Genomic DNA, 16,308 nt, shown 5'->3' on the forward strand with positions numbered 1-16,308 from the left:
TAATTAGAGGCTTAAATTTATATTTTTAAATCCTTAATGAGTCTATTTTCAATAGAAACAAACGGTAACATCATTCGAATTCTGTACAAAGAGATAATTAATTGTTAGTGAAGAAGGGTCGGAACTGTCAGACAGCAGAACAGGGATGAATTTAAAGAATAAACTGTATTTATTCGCTAAACAAAAAATTATGAAAATTTTATGTCAAGAAGATATGTGAGTCTAGTTTCAGGGAAAATTAACGGATCTTAATTTGGATTTCTATAGCTCAAGATATAAATGATTTAGTGACTATGACTCAAATGGACAGCTTTGAATAAATTTACAAGAAAATAGTGAAATTATAGATAATGTTATTTATAGCATGTTATGTAAATTAAGGATGTGGAATGGAGAGGAGGAGGAGGAAAATAAATGTATGAATATTATGTTAGCATGGATTTGCATTTCAAATGGTTAATTTGCATGATTTGGGCTCAAGGACTAAATTGAACAAATGTGAAACTTTAAGGGTAAATTTGTAAAAATGTCAAAGTGACCAAATTGTTCATGAATTATTTTATTATTTAAATTAGTAAATTGAATGAAATATTAATTTAGATCAAGATTTGGTGGAAATTGAGAAAATAGAAAATTACCAAAATGTCCCTAAATTTTGGTATTTCTACAATTTAGCCTGGTAAGTTCGTATGAACTATATTTTGTATAATTTTAATTGGAGAGAATGCTATTTGGTAATGAATATTATATAGATATGTGATTTATTATTGTAATTGAATTATTATTGGTAATATGACAATTATTAGATGTATTGAAATGATTATCGGAATCTCGATTGTGTTGGTAGGAAATGTTGCATTATTTATATTGTGAAGAACTATAAAAGCATGTTAATAATTTGAAAGTTTTTAATAATTAATGAAATTTTATTACTCGATTTAAAATGTTTACAAGTGTATGTTTCAGTAATGCCTCGTACCCTAATCCAGCGTCGAATACGGGTAAGGTGTGTTACAAGTTGAGCCTCGGGTCACATGCCGAGGTATTTCTTTTAAATTTCTGATTTTCAAAAATCAACTCATATTGCGAGAAGTGAGTTAAGCCTCGGGTCACATACCGAGGTATTTCTTTTAAATTTCTGTTTTGTTTTTTAAAAAAAATAAATCAACTCATAATCCGAGAGGTGAGTTGAGCCTCGTGTCACATGCCGAGGTATTTCTTTTAAATTTCTGTTTTTTAAAAATCAACTCATATTGCGAGAAGTGAGTTGAGCCTCGGGTCACGCTGAGGTATTCTCAACTTCTGTTTTTTTTTAAAAAAAATCAACTCATAATGCGAGAGGTGAGTTGAACCTCAGGTCACGCTGAGGTATTTTCAATTTATGTTTTTCAAAAAAAAAAATCAACTCATAATGCGAGAGGTGAGTTGAGCTTCGGGTCACATGCCGAGGTATTTTTTAATTTTTGTTTTTTTCGAAAAAATCAACTCATAATGTGAGAGGTGAGTTGAGCCTCGGGTCACATGCCGAGGTATTTTTTCAATTTTTGTTTTTTTCAAAAAATCAACTCATAATGCGAGAGGTGAGTTGAGCCTCGGGTCACATGCCGAGGTATTTTTCAATTTTCGTTTTTTTTTTCAAAAAATCAACTCATAATGCGAGAGGTGAGTTGAGCCCCGGGTCACATGCCGAGGTATTTTTCAATTTTCTGTTTTTCAAAAAATTAACTCATAATGTGAGAGGTGAGTTAAGTCTTAGGTCACGCTGAGGTATTTTCAATTTATGTTTTCAAAAAAAAAATTAACTCATAATCCGAGAGGTGAGTTGAGCCTCGAGTCAAGCTGATGTATTTTTAATTTCTATTTTTCAAGGGTCAACTCATAATCTGAAAAGTGAGTTGAACTTCGGATCGCACACCAAGCTTTTTTCAATTTCAGGCTTTCAAAAAATATAAAAAATTGGACAATCGAGCAAAATTCAGTGCTTTTAAGTCTTTGCTCTATCCCTGTTTCACAGCGATGAGCAAAGAGGGGCAGCTGTAATCATTGAATTTTGCCCAGTCAAAATTTTGGGCCGGGTCGATCTCGTATGGGCCCAATGATCGGGCCCATTAAGATTTAATTTTGGAATTGTTTTAGCCCATTTAATTTTTGTTTTAAATATTAATAAAATAGTCATAATGAAATTTTGAAAAATGAAAAAAAAAACAAAACAAAAAATATAAATTACATTTTGGCCCCTGAACTTTTCTAAATTACATTTCAACCCCTAAACTATTCTAAATTACATTTCAACCTCTAAACTTTCTCAAAATTTCACTTTGACCCCTAAATTTTCTAGAAATTACATTTTAGCCCTATATTTTCCTAAAATTACATTTTTACCCCAAATGTTTTGCGTCTTCTACATTTTGGTCCTTCTGGGCATGTCAGACCCCCCAATCAGCAGCCGAGCATGCTTCCCCTCACCTCCAGTTACTCCGGCAGATGGCCTAGGCCATGATGCCCTCCTCTGCCACCTGAAGACAAGAAGAAAGAGGACAAAAAATGAAGAGATTAAAAAAGGAAAATCAAAAGAGAGAGAGGAGCATTCGGCAACCAAAGAAAAAAAGCAGAAAAAATATAAAAAATAAAAACAGCAGCAAAAACTCTCAAATCGGCCGATCCCGCACTCATCGCAACCGCACCCACGCCACCACGACCGCCGCGCCACGACCATCGTTGCTCCCCACCGAAGTCAAGCCAAGAAATGAGCAAGCATAAACAAAAGAAAGAAAAAACAGTAGCAAGAAAAAAAAGCAAAGAAGAAAGAAGAGAAGAAAGAAGAAGAAGAGATGAGGGAAAGGAGAATGCCGTGACCAGCGCCACCGAACGGAGGAGTCGACGGCGGCAGTGAACGACAGGGGAGAAACAGCGGCGGGCTAGGTTTCCAAAGAGGAATAAGAAGAAAAATAGAAAGAAAAAAGAAAAAATAAGAAGAAGAGAAAAGAAAAAAAAGAAAAAGGAAAAAAAGAATAAAAAAACAGCAGCAGCAGATTAGTGCAGAATCAGCAGGCTGATCCAGCAGCAGAAGCCCAAGACAGCAGGCCCACAACCCGTAGCAGGCCACTGCCCAGCCCAAAGCCTAGCAGCTCCAGCAGGCCCAGGCCCGTTCCAGCAGCAGGCTAGCACCCAGTCCATCAGTCCCAGGCCCGTTCCAGCAGCAGGCCAGCAGCCAACCCAACGCCCAGCGGCCCAATCTGCAAAAATAAAAAAAAGAGGAAAAAGAAAAGAAAAAGAAAAAAGGAAAAAAGAGAAAAGAAAAGAAAAAACAAAAAGGCCCGAATTGCGTAGCCCGTTGGATTAAGCCTATAACTTTGGGCTTTTGGTAATCTTTTTATCCTCGTTTTAAATTAATCCGTATATTTAATTATTGTTTCATTTCAATTTAATTAGTATTTTTAAGTAGCATATTTAGAAATATTATCACATTTATTTTACTTGCATTTTTAAAATTAAAAAATATTTTAATGCACAAGGCAACGAATTGATTTAATATTAAGTCATCGAATTCATCGCTATGTTGGGTGAATATCGATGGCTCGTGTTAAATACGGGACGCCCTTTTTAAAAAAAATGAAAATATTAAAAAATTCTCGTGTTTTAAAAAAAAAATTCTCGTGTTTTAATAGGATCACGATTAAATATTAAATTCAATCGGTTTGACACTAATTCTTCGATTTCATTGCCATGTCGGGGTGAATATCGTCGATTCATGTTAAATACGGTATGTTTTTTAGAAAAAATTCCCGTGTTCAAAAATTTCAAGTTTTAAGAAAATTTGAGTTTTCAAAAAAAAAAAAAACAAAGAGAATTTTGTGTTTTCAAAAAAATTTCTCGTGTTTTTTTTTAAAAAAATCGTGCTTAAAATTTTTTTCGTGTTTTCAAAAAATGTTCCGTGTTTCAAATTTTCGTGTTTTTAGAAATTTCTCGTATTTCAAAATTTTTGACTTTTTGCGTTTTCAAAAAAAATATTTTCCGCGTTTCAAAAAATTCTCGCATTTCAAAAACTTTCGTGTTTTTTTTAAGAAAAATTTTCGTGTTTCTAAAATTCTTGCGTTTTAAAAAAATTCGTGCTTTCAAAATTTTTCGTGTTATATAAAAAATTCATATTTCAAAATTCTCGTGTTTAAAAAAAAATTCATGTTTTAATCGGATCACGACTAAATATTAAATTGAACTCGTATTTTGAAAATTAAGACAACATGCATTTAACGAGATACCAATTTTGGGCGTCGCGAGGGTGCTAATACCTTCCTCGCGCGTAACTGACTCCCGAACCATAATTTTCTCTGGATTTTAACGTAGACCTAAAATTACATCTTTTTAAGAAAAGTTTTAAAATAAATTTTTCTTCTAAAAAGAGAATTTTGAAGGTGTCCGATCACACATAGAAAAAAGATCGGTGGCGACTCCCTTTTTAAATAAAATCAAAACTCCGTTTTTAAATTTTCAATAATTACTTCGACTAGTGCCCGTGCCACAAATTTTAGGTCGCTACACTATCTTTATATAAGTAGAGTTTAGAGAGTTCAACTATGATTAAACTTAGTCACTTTAATATTAAATATTATTAAAATAATAGAATGTTTATCTACAAGATAAATATTAAATTAAATTTAATATTAAACTATTAAAACAATATTATTTTTGAAATAATTAATCTGAAATCAAATTCTTTAGTAGAGTATCAGTAGGAGTGTATCTCTTTCACTACTCAACCACCGAAGACCAGCTATCGTTGGCCACTCAAACACTGCCATCGCAGCCGCTGACATTTCCGTGTCTGTGATGCAGGTGCAAACTTTTACGGGTACCCTAAGCCAGTCCGATCTAGCCACCGGTTGGATTGTCAGCCTAGTTTTACATACCAAGCCCAATTCAATTAGTTTTTGGGTTTTGGTCTCGGTTTTGGGCTACTAGGCCCAGTTTACTATCTCAGGTCCAATTTTCAAGTTCAATTACCCATTGGGCCAATTGTCTGACTTAAAATTAATTTCCAAAAATATCATATTAATCTTAATTAATTTAATTTTACTTGATCAAAATTAAATTTTCCAATAATCACTTAGATTTTCCAAATTAAATTTTCAAGAAAATTATTTCATTAAATTATATAGTTAAACAATTCTCATGACCACCTAATTTAATTTCACATTGAATAAATCGACTCAATTAAATTATTTCCAAAGTCGTAGAATTTTATTCTGATTCAAATGCAGCCCGATCGAGCTTTTTTTGAGCTACCAGAGGGACCAATCGAACATATAGAATTAGGCTCTAGTAATTACAATTATGTCCTGAAGCATCGTTCTGAGAATTCGCTATTACTTAATCATGAAGTCAGTCCACAAGAAGTACCATGATTGGAAACTCTTTATTGTATACTCGTTACGAAAACAATTCATCCAACTATTTTGTTCAATGACCTCGTCATGTGTGTGTTATCCTCATATGATATTCTTGATTTCTTTGAGTTAAATCCATTCATTCAATACAATCCTATTTTATCTCACCGTCATCATTGTGTTTTCTTAATGATTAATATGATCACTGTTAACAAATGACTGTTATAAATTGCTTGTTTGAGAATAAGAAACATGTGGCCACGTTCCATATTTATCAATCCACAGAATGCTAATGAGAGGATGCCATTTACTCTTTAATTGAGCTATGAATTTCACTGTTGCTAGTAAAGCCATACTATACACAAGTCATGTACCCAATATACCGGCTATGGTTCCGATCATCTTTAGAGCGTAAGCCTCCACTTATATCGAAACCATAAGTTGCATATGTATGGTTAGTGACTAACTCAGGATTTAGGTAAATCACACCACGAACGTCACAAGTGAATAATTCAAAAACATATTAGAATTAATTCATCATTCTACCAATGAATTCATCTATGTCTCTACTTGTGGAGTCAACTATTCCGATAGCCAATACTAGCCATCTTCCCAATTGAAATTGTAGACGACATAAGAATCCTTCTCAGTATTTGAATCAAATTCTCACTTTGATTCTTTTACGGGATTGCAAACTTATTTAGATTATCTACTGAAGTAAATTATCTTTCTGGCAAGGTAAACGTTCTTACAATGCCACTTATCTTCAGTTTGAACTTAGACAATCAATGAACTAATATTTGTTTGTCACAATTTTGTTATGCATGCAAAATACAAAAGACGGAAATACAAAAGACATAATAGTAAATTGTGAAATTAACTTTATTTATTTATTCATCGTTCAAATAAATAGAAAATTGTTACATGTTTATTATAATATGGGCACATTTCCCATTGAAGGCACATTTCCTAACAATTGAAGGCTTTAGAATTGCAATTGATAGTCTTTTATTTTTCTGTAATATATTTGTTTTATACCTTGGGAGTGGTTATTCCATCAGGATTTATTATAATAGAATATTTCCAACCAACTTGAATAGATCTCTAAGTATTCTCGTCAAGGGACATTATGAAAGCCCTCATCGAAACCTTCCAATATGCATAAGTTGATCAATAAAGTTGGTCAATAGGTAAAGCTACCTTTGTGGCCTTCATTAATCCAAATCAAGTTCAAAATCTCCTTCGAGTACTTTTGAAGTTAGTCTATGATACCAATTGAAAAATCACGTGTTTGCTACCGTTAAAGTTTGTTGTTGAAATTGATGTTACAACACTGATTTCAATAGTTCTATGTAGCAAAAATAAACAAAGAACTAAAAGAAAAATAATGGGACTAAGATTTCATAGTACAAAAAAACGATTTAAACCTTGCCCAAAGAATAAATTCATTAAACAATTTCTCGGTACAACAAATTATTTAAACCCAACCAATTTAACTCTCAAAATATAATTGCAACCTCCCTATTTTATAATTATTTACATTCAGTCTCCCACAATCATCCTTATATCCAAGAATATATCAAAACAATGTTCCCAATATGAACAAATTAAGCTCTCGAATCTTTTTATTCTAATGTAGTGGACGACTGCTTTTTATATAGAGTTTAAACATCAAGTTTTATCTTTCTATAAACTTGTAATCTGAGTTTAAATAATTTGATTTAATAAGCTATAAATCACATTCAAGTTCCCTTCCTTAGTCTTCGTAGACAAATGCAATCTAAAAAATTCCCACCAATAATGAACTCTTTCAAGCCTCCACATAGTCTTCGTTCAAACATGTGACTATGTTAGTGATTTATCTAGTTACCTTTTTATATGACATTCTTGCATTTGCTCGTTATTTTTAAATGCGAATTAAAAAACATAATGTTGTAATTTAAAACTATCAACTTAACGCATTAATTACCATAAAATTTATTGAAATTAATGTTGCAACACTAAATTTAGATAAGCAATATTTTACCATCAAAACTCATTTTGTAGCAATTAATTGAGATGGACAAAATTCAGACAGAGACAAATCAACCAAGGTCTTATTTTATTTTTATTCATCTAAAACAATTATCCTTATGTTTATCTTTAATTAATTCGTAGTAGTGGAGTACGAGTATCGCTCGTTTGTTTTTGGTAATTGAGTATGAGTATCCCAAACATGCTTTTATGCAGGCAATGGCTCCAACAGTTTCTGCAAATACGCCGGTGTTAGTGTCAATAAATGCACCAGTGCCAGCATCTGGGTCAGCACCAATGTTAGAACCTAGGCCAAGTGCACCTTCTCAGGTATGTATCCTCCAAACATACGTTGTTTTTTATTTGTCTTCGGTAAAAAGGAAAGGATATACTTCCATCTTCCTTTCGGCACTCCTGATTTACCACTTGTCTTAACTATAGGGTTTTCTTCCAATACCAGACCAGTAGTTACCACTTTAATTAAGCATAAACTTCTCAAAAGACATTGCCCTTTAACTTTCCTTTTGCTACTGCGTGCATCGCATAAATTAAATTAAATGAATCAAATTAAGGCCTTAACTAGCCTAGTTTGCAGGGCACATAACTTGTACTTCCTGATGCAAAAGGGAAAAAAAACTCCAATGGCTAGGCAAGCAAGTAGATCAAACTCATTAGTTATGATTTTTTTCTATAATTAATAAATTAACTAAGATTTGTATTTCATTCATTGTATCACCAAATATAAACCCAATTAATGATCTCACCCACCTACTGGTTGAGTCTCAACTTAAATGGTATCAACATTTTTCACAATGCAAGAGGACGTGTTTCGAGTTTATTCTTGTATTTATAGGTTGGGGAAATGTTTGGTAGCTCTAGGCATTATATCAAAATAAAATTATCTCATCCAACTCTCTTAGCCCAATAATAAATGTTGCATTTGTTTCACAAAAAACAACTTCAATTTTCTTTTTGTAAAATGGAATGATTTTTTCTAAAATACTTTTGTTTTTTTGGCAAATTTTCAAAAAATATTTTAACAAACATAAATTGTGAATTAATTTATCGTAGTTTAAATATTTTTGACATTGTATCATAAATTCATAAATTGATTACTTAGCCTTAATAGGTTTATCAACTTGGAACATCTTTACAATATGTATGTATAAGTTGTGAATTTAATTATACATAGTTTATTTATTTATTTTGTTGATAACTAAATTATGAACATATTAGAAAATTTTAATTTAAATATTATTTTATTTTCTATAAGATGAAAAGTTAGATAAAAGATTAAATAATTTTTACTTATGAAATTCTAAATATTATTATAAATTTTAATAGTCAAAATTTTTATAGAAAAATAAAATTATTATGGAGAAGACTAAATATACGTACTACCTAAAATACACGAAAACAAGTTTGAGCCTTAATTAAACCCAAAAACATAAATTCTAAAATATTCGCAAAATTATAAGTAGTTCATCTTCAAAATTTACATTTCTCATCTTCCTAGTAAAGTTGATTATATTATTTTTAAAAATAAATTAACTTTGTTGATGTAAACATCACACAAGTTACCAAGAAATTATTTACCCACTTTTAAAGTTTTGCTTTTCACCGTGCTTCTTTAAGCCAACAATTAAAGTTAAAGAGCTTGTGTACAGTGAATAACCTGTAACTTCTAAGATATAAACGTCATGACTGTAAGGATGGTAGTCTCTTTAGAGCAAGTGGACAATACTAAACAAAAAAACAAAGTGTATTTTCCATTAGAGGATCATGCTGATAATACAAAAAGTATAGTCTGTTTGGATGTTATTGCGTTGAAAAACAACACAGGTTTAAAATTTTATCCGAAACTTCAAATAAAGCCTAGAGATGCCTCTTGATTTATGAACAAACGAAATTATCACCATTAAAGAGCTTTGCACATGGAAAAGATTTGAATCCATAACCTGTCGGATATAAACATCATGTGTGTAAAATAGTACCACTTCCTTGCACTCATCACTAGAGGCCATGAACCTATCAGAAGAATCCTTTTGGGGGCCTTAATTGGTCCCCTCCCCAAATTTTGGGAAATTTTAATTTTTCTTTGAAATATTTAGAAAATCTCAATTAGGCCCCTCAAAATTTTTAAAACTTTTAATTAAACTCTCTTAAAATTTTTAAAAATTATCATTAGTCTCACAGATTTAATTAAACCCCTATTTATTTATTTTTTAAAAATTCTCATTGAACTTTTAAATTTTTTGAAAATTTTACTAAATACCCAAAAGCTTTTTCCCAAGGTCCGCCATTGGAACTCATCATGCCCAAGTTTTTTAGCTTTCAATTATTAGGATATGTGATGTTAACTAGACCTGCTCATGGGCTGGGTCACCCAGTCCAGCTCGAAGGTCAGCCCGAAAAGTGGGAGAATTTGGGCAAAAAAATAAGCTTGGGCAAAATATAAGGCCCGTTTAAGAAACGGGACGGGCCTTAGGTAAGGTATCTTTGGCTCGAGCTGGGCCACAAAAGGACAAAAAAATATGCTATTTATTGTTGTTTTCTTCTTATTTTGCTACCATTTCACTATTATGTTACTACTATTTTGTTGTTATTGTTTGGATATTGCATAACACTTGTTTTAAGCATTTACTTGTTAAGTTACATCTATCTTAGTGTTATTTAAGTATACATATTTTTAAAAATTTATTTTCAATTTGTTGGGAAATAATTATTTTAATACTTTTAGTATTTTTGATGTATTATATATATATTTAAAAATAATATAAAAAATTAATACGGGTGGTCTGGGCTCGGGTTTTAGCATTTTATCTGGACCGGACTTAGGTAAAATTTTAGGCCTATTTTTTGGGTTGAGTTGAGCCCAGACATAGCAAACGGGCCTAATTTTTTTGTAGGACCCGGCTCGGCCCATGAGCACATCTAATGTTAACATCAACAAACTTGATTTAGAAAATACTTAAATAAAATGATAATAAAAAATAAAAAAATACAACACTTGTAAATAAGAAAACAAAATCCTTAAACGTCTTGTACTATCGATAAAGTTTTTAAATTCCACAAATAGGATCAAGGGGTGATAAGTGTTGTATAGGAATATAGTAAAATATTTAAAAATAAAGATTGTGCAATAAGAGTGTACTCCAACTTTATTATTAAAATTGTAATTGAAACCGGATTATTGACCTGAAATCGAAATTTTCTTTTCTATGCCCAACATTAGATAGGTCAATTATATATGTATGTTGAGACTGCAACTTTATTAAATTTAAAAATAATATTTATTTTACAACTATTTTTTAATTAAAATTGCTAACTATCTTCTTTATTAACAATATTGCAGATATATTTTGAAAATTACAAGCATAGAAAAGAATAAATAAATTTCGACCTTGTTGGGAAGTAGATAAACAGTGCAAGTTTGTTGTCCATTGATATTATTTACTTATTACTTATATATCTTTCTTTTTAAATTAAGATATTAATCATCCCATGCTTTTATGCAACTGATAGGTTCAGGAGGCTCAAGGTTTTGTGTCTGCGTTGCTTTCGGCATCAACGGTAATTGAAAAGCCCTGCTATTATTGTATATGCTTACAGTCCATTAATTATTATTATTATTATTATAGTAAATTAAATTTTTTGAGGCTGGACTTCAGATAAATTATGTTTAAATGATAATTTTTTTCAATTCTAATTTGAATTTTGAGTGTAAGTAATATTTATCAAAATGAATCTCAAGGAAAATGTATTTTGCTTGCTTACATTTATTTTAACAAATTGAGATGTTGAGTATAAGTTTGTTATTTCTTTTCTAATTGAAATTGCTAACTATCTTCTTTATAAACTATGTTCAATACATGTGCAGATGTGCTAACAAAGTGCATATATATATATATAGATATATTACAATTACAAGGAATGTTTCTTATTGCAATAATAAACAAATAAATTTTGCCTTTGTATGGAAGTAGATCAAACAGTGTAATATTCTTGTGCTTGATATTATTTACTTATTAGTTATGTTTTGTTCTTAAATTAAGAAATTAATTATTTCCAGTTTTAGTAGGAGGTGAAACCTATGGCTCCTCTTCAAGTGGCTGAAGTAAATGAAAATCGCGGCTGTATATATAAAGTGCCTCATAGACTTCGTGAAGTGAATGAAAAAGCCTATGAACCAAATGTGGTTTCAATTGGTCCCTATCACCATGGTAAGCAACACTTGAAGGCGATGCAAGTTATCAAACGGAGTTTCTTTCTGAAGATAGCTGAGGAAAACAACCCTAACGTCAATGAACTTGCAAGGATCATGAGAAGCTTAGAAGCACGAATTAGAAAATGCTATGAAGAAGAAGCTTTTTACCTTGACTCTGACCAACTTGTTGAGATGATGCTCCTTGATGGTTGTTTTATTGTTCAGCAAATCCGGGGGATTCACCTAGCCGAAGATATTTTTGAAGTGGGACGTATTCAAACTGACATTCTTCATGATTTATTACTGCTAGAAAACCAGCTTCCTTTCTTTGTGCTTTTTGAGGTGTATCGGACGATGGTGCCCATTGCTGGAGGAGATGTTCGTCACTTGGCTCGCTCTGCTCTTTCTTTATTCGGCGTGTCCCCTTGTCGTTTACCCGAAACAGGTATCATGCATCTACTGGACTTAGTACTTAGTTGTGAACACCCTTCACCTCTAGGAATAAAGCAACATGAGCTTTTTAAAGCAAAAGCAAAAGCAAAAGCAAAAGCAGCAGCAGCAGCAGCAAAACCAAATTCCCAACGCTCATGGAAGTTCATACGTAGCGCAACAGAGCTGGAAGGTGCTGGAATCAGTTTCTTTGGTGACCATATTGAGAACATGAAAGATCAGAACCACGGGATAGAGAGCAAGTTACATATAATGGTTAGCACAGATACCGAAGTACTCAAGAAACCACTTTTAAAATTAGAAAAAAGGGGATCGACTTTGAGATGAAAATGGGAGTCGCCATCGATCTTTTAATGAGGTGTGATCGGATCACCTTGAAAACGATTTTAGGTCTACAAATTTTGAGAAAATAGGTTCGGGAGTCGGTTACATACGAGGAAGGGTTAACACTCTCGTAACGCCCAAAATCGGTACCAAATTGATTGTTTTATGTCTTAGGGTTAAAATTTTGAAAAGATTTTAAAAATACGATCCTTTTAAAGCTTAAATTTGAATATACCAAAGTGAATAGCAAGATGTACCCATTTTGAAGAAATAAATGGCCACACTCAGTGAGTTAGAGTACAACAATTCAATCGTCAAAATTAAGTATATCTTTTAATTTTCAAATTTTAAAATTCATGCATTTTGAGAAGGTTGTTCGGTCATTTAAATCAAACGAGAAATCATAATCCAATAAGTTAGGTTTCGATTTCTCGAAGTCCTCAAACATCAAACATTACCTTTATTTTAAATCCGGGATAACTGAATGTCACATCCAGTAAGTTAGGATCTAACATTATGAAATCTTGAAAGCTTTTTTTTTTTTAAATTGTATGGTTTTACCAAAATGAATTCTTGATCATCCAAATTCATCGAGAAGAATTGAAGCCCAGTAAGTTAGGGCACAATTCCATCGAAAACTTATGCACATCAAGCCTTTTTTGGGAACTATGAAATACAATGATTGTAGCGCTTTAATAAAATACAATTCTTACAAACAACATAATTGAATAGCAATATACAAAACAAATGATAAATGGCAGACTAAATTTACATTGATGAACAATCAAGCATATAATACATCAATATTAATAATTAGATATCTAATAAATTAATAATTAAATTCCTAAAGATACTTTGATTACAAATAAAATAAATAAATAAAATAATATGAAGAAAAAACAATTTGATAATAATGCTAAAAACAAAGAAAATGTTTAAATGAATCTTTACAAAAGAATTGTAAAAAAAAAAATCTTAGAATTAATATGTACATTTTAATTTATATAAGCAAAAATCTTAATGTAGATAATAGTATACGTATAGTAATAATATATAAAAGTCAAAATAAGTAAAGTAGAATAGCAAATTTAAAATGGATAAAATATTTGTGCAAAAAGAAGAAGTAAAATTTCAATTTGAAATTAACAGCACATCATTACATATACATATGTATACTATAAATAATTTAATATGATATACACATATATATAAAAAAATTGAGATATTATTATGAAAAAAATTGAAGTTAAATGTATATATATACATATATGAAATAAAAAAGTATAAATTGTACTAAGACAATATAGAAATGTATAATAAAATAAAATAATAATACCTAAAACATAAAATAATATCTTATAATAAAATAAAAGGATCTATATAATAAGATTAAGAAAAAAATAAAAATATAAAATATAAAAGACTAATAATAATAACAATAATAATAATGACTAATAAAAATAATAACAATAAATCAATTAATTTAATAAAAGTGGACCTATTTCGAATTCAAACAGAATTTTAAGGGCTGATTTGAAATAAATAGATAAACAAACGAATTGAGAACGGCTTAAAATTAAAGGGACCATTATAGCAATTAAGTGCATAAATCCAGGCACTCAAACCTAATCATCGAAAACGATGTCGTTTAATCATGGACCCAATTGAATTGGAACTAAATATGAGATAACAATTAAAAAACAGATAAAAACCGGATTGAAATGAAAAACAAATGCGGAGGGGCTTGTTGCGCAATAATCCCATCAGACCCAAAACGCGAGGATCCTTCCCTCGGGTCGGGTCACCACACGGGTCAAAGGCTGCTAAACGACGTCGTTTGGAATTTCTATTTAAACCAAATTTTCTTAAAAAAACATTTGACAGCGCTTGAAATAAAAAAAAAACTGAGGCTTCTCTACTAGGGTTTCGGCCCTAGCTCTTTACACAGCTCCTCCGCCGCAATTCCACCGTGAACGGTGGTCGGAGCCTCACCACAAAGGGCTTTTTGGCTCCTTTTCGCGCGGATCCGAGGGCGTCTCTAGGTAAGACCTCTAACTCCCTCCTTTTTTTTATTTGCTCTATATATATACTTATATATGAGGTTAATAACAAACGGAAAAAGAAAGAAAAGCCATCGGAGAAGAAAATAGAACGGAAGAAAAAGAAAATCTTTTCTTGTGTATTGATTTCATTTTTTTGATACAGTAAGCCTTTTTTTTCTATGTTCTATTTGCCATCGGTTTATATACCGAAGAAATAAAAAATAATAAAGGGAAGGAAAAAATCCAAAATCTGTCATTTTTCGCTATTTTTGTTGTTTTTTCTTTTTCCTGCTCCTTTATGTGCTGTTGGTTTTCTGTAGGTGTACGGAGGCCGTACAATGACGTGGCACGGCGCAGAGACCAGCTGGAGGCACGTGGCGTGGAGGCGGTGGCGCACGTGCGAGGGTAGAGCCTGATTGCGGCGCGATGGCTTGCTGCAAGCTGTTAGGGTTTTTTGATTTGTGGTTAAGGCTAGTGGGCATTCGGGCTAGGGTTGTATTTGGGTTTAATTTTGGGTTGGTAACTTGGGTTTAGGTTTAATTTATTTTGGTTTGTAAACTGGACTAATTTTATTGGACTTTTAAATTTTTTTTATTTTTATATTTGGGTTTTAATATCTGTATTAGGTCGGGCAAAATTTGGGTATTACAACCATCTTAATTGAAAAAATATTTAGTACTTTCTATCAATTTTATTTTCTTCACAAACCCACAACGTGATACTTATAGGAAGGGCATAACGTTCATAAAATCCAAACTAAAATACTATAGTAAAGTAAAAGTAAAGAATTTAAGTTTTTCTTTTCTTACCTTTGAAGTGGCTAAGAATTAAAATGAACATTTAAAATATAAAAGATTTAAAATTTATAATTATTTGATATTTATTTATAATAATATAGTATTAAGTGGCGAAATAAAACTTCCAATATATAATCATTCAAAATTTATCTAAAATTTCAATAAGCGAAATTTCAAGAAACAAAAACAAAATGAAATTCCACTTCAATTATCAATTAGGGAAAACAAGAATCAGTAATGACTCAGTCAGTTGAATCTTTGAAATTTTTTAACTAAAACACAAGATAAAGAAAAGATGACTTAGATTTTCCTTTGAATTCTTTTCTGGGGTTTCTCAGCAACCAAACATACTATTAGAAAGAGAGTGTGTGTATATATGAGTGTTAAATCTTGAAGTAATGGGCGACAAAGCTTGAGGCACCAAACAATGGTTCTGTTTATAAAACCAACTAGGGTTTTGCAACCTTCCAATCATATTCCCCAGGTAATTGAGAAACTCTTTATAGTTGTTTTTCCTTTTCTATTAAAAAACAAATTAACCTACTTTTATAACAGTGGAGGGTAGGTGACGCAAATATGTGGGCAATTTGTAAAGTGTCATATCGACTACGTCAAGTAAATAAAAAAGCATATGAACCGCTTGTATCACCATGGTAAGCAACACTTGAGGACGATGGAAGTGATTAAACGAAGTTGCTTCGATAAGATTGTTTAGGAAACCAAGCTTGATTTCAGCGAATTTGCCAAGTCCTTGAAAAATTTAGAAGAATGAGTTTTGCAAATGTTATGAAGAAGCTTTCTGCCTTGATTTGACCAGTTTGTAGAAATGATGGTCTACGCTTTGTTGTTGACCTATTTCGGAACAAGTATCCCCAAGATGTTTGCAAACTGGGACGACTTGTTCAAGATAATATTTTGTATGGTTTGTTACTGCTCGAAAACCAGCTTCCTTTCTTCGTGCTTTTCGAGTTATATCGCATGGTAATGGGAAATGGTGGAGACGTTAATGAATTCGTTCGTTTAGCTCTTTCTTGGTTCAAAATAAGTGTGCAAAGCACAAAGATGCGGTTCGAAAATGAAAATCGTCCTTA

The 16,308-nt window shown here is 31.6% G+C and overlaps 1 protein-coding gene across 1 annotated transcript; it reads left to right on the plus strand.

Annotated features, from left to right (window-relative positions):
• Positions 1-11,490: 11,490 nt before the first annotated feature.
• LOC105781680 (uncharacterized) lies at positions 11,491-14,836 on the plus strand. The gene is made up of 2 exons (XM_052627143.1): positions 11,491-12,309; positions 14,741-14,836. The coding sequence occupies exons 1-2, from the start codon at positions 11,491-11,493 to the stop codon at positions 14,834-14,836; spliced, it is 915 nt and encodes a 304-aa protein (XP_052483103.1).
• The last annotated feature ends 1,472 nt before the right edge of the window (positions 14,837-16,308 follow it).

Source organism: Gossypium raimondii, chromosome 13 (assembly GCF_025698545.1).
Source record: "Gossypium raimondii isolate GPD5lz chromosome 13, ASM2569854v1, whole genome shotgun sequence".
NCBI classification, from domain to species: Eukaryota; Viridiplantae; Streptophyta; class Magnoliopsida; order Malvales; family Malvaceae; genus Gossypium; species Gossypium raimondii.

Excerpts from the sequence above, each read along its gene's own strand:
- LOC105781680 (XM_052627143.1), top strand. The coding sequence starts at position 11,491 with ATGGCTCCTCTTCAAGTGGCTGAAGTAAATGAAAATCGCGGCTGTATA. Across the intron at positions 12,310-14,740 it reads AGAGCAAGTTACATATAATG|GTGTACGGAGGCCGTACAAT; the intron begins GTTAGCACAGAT and ends GGTTTTCTGTAG.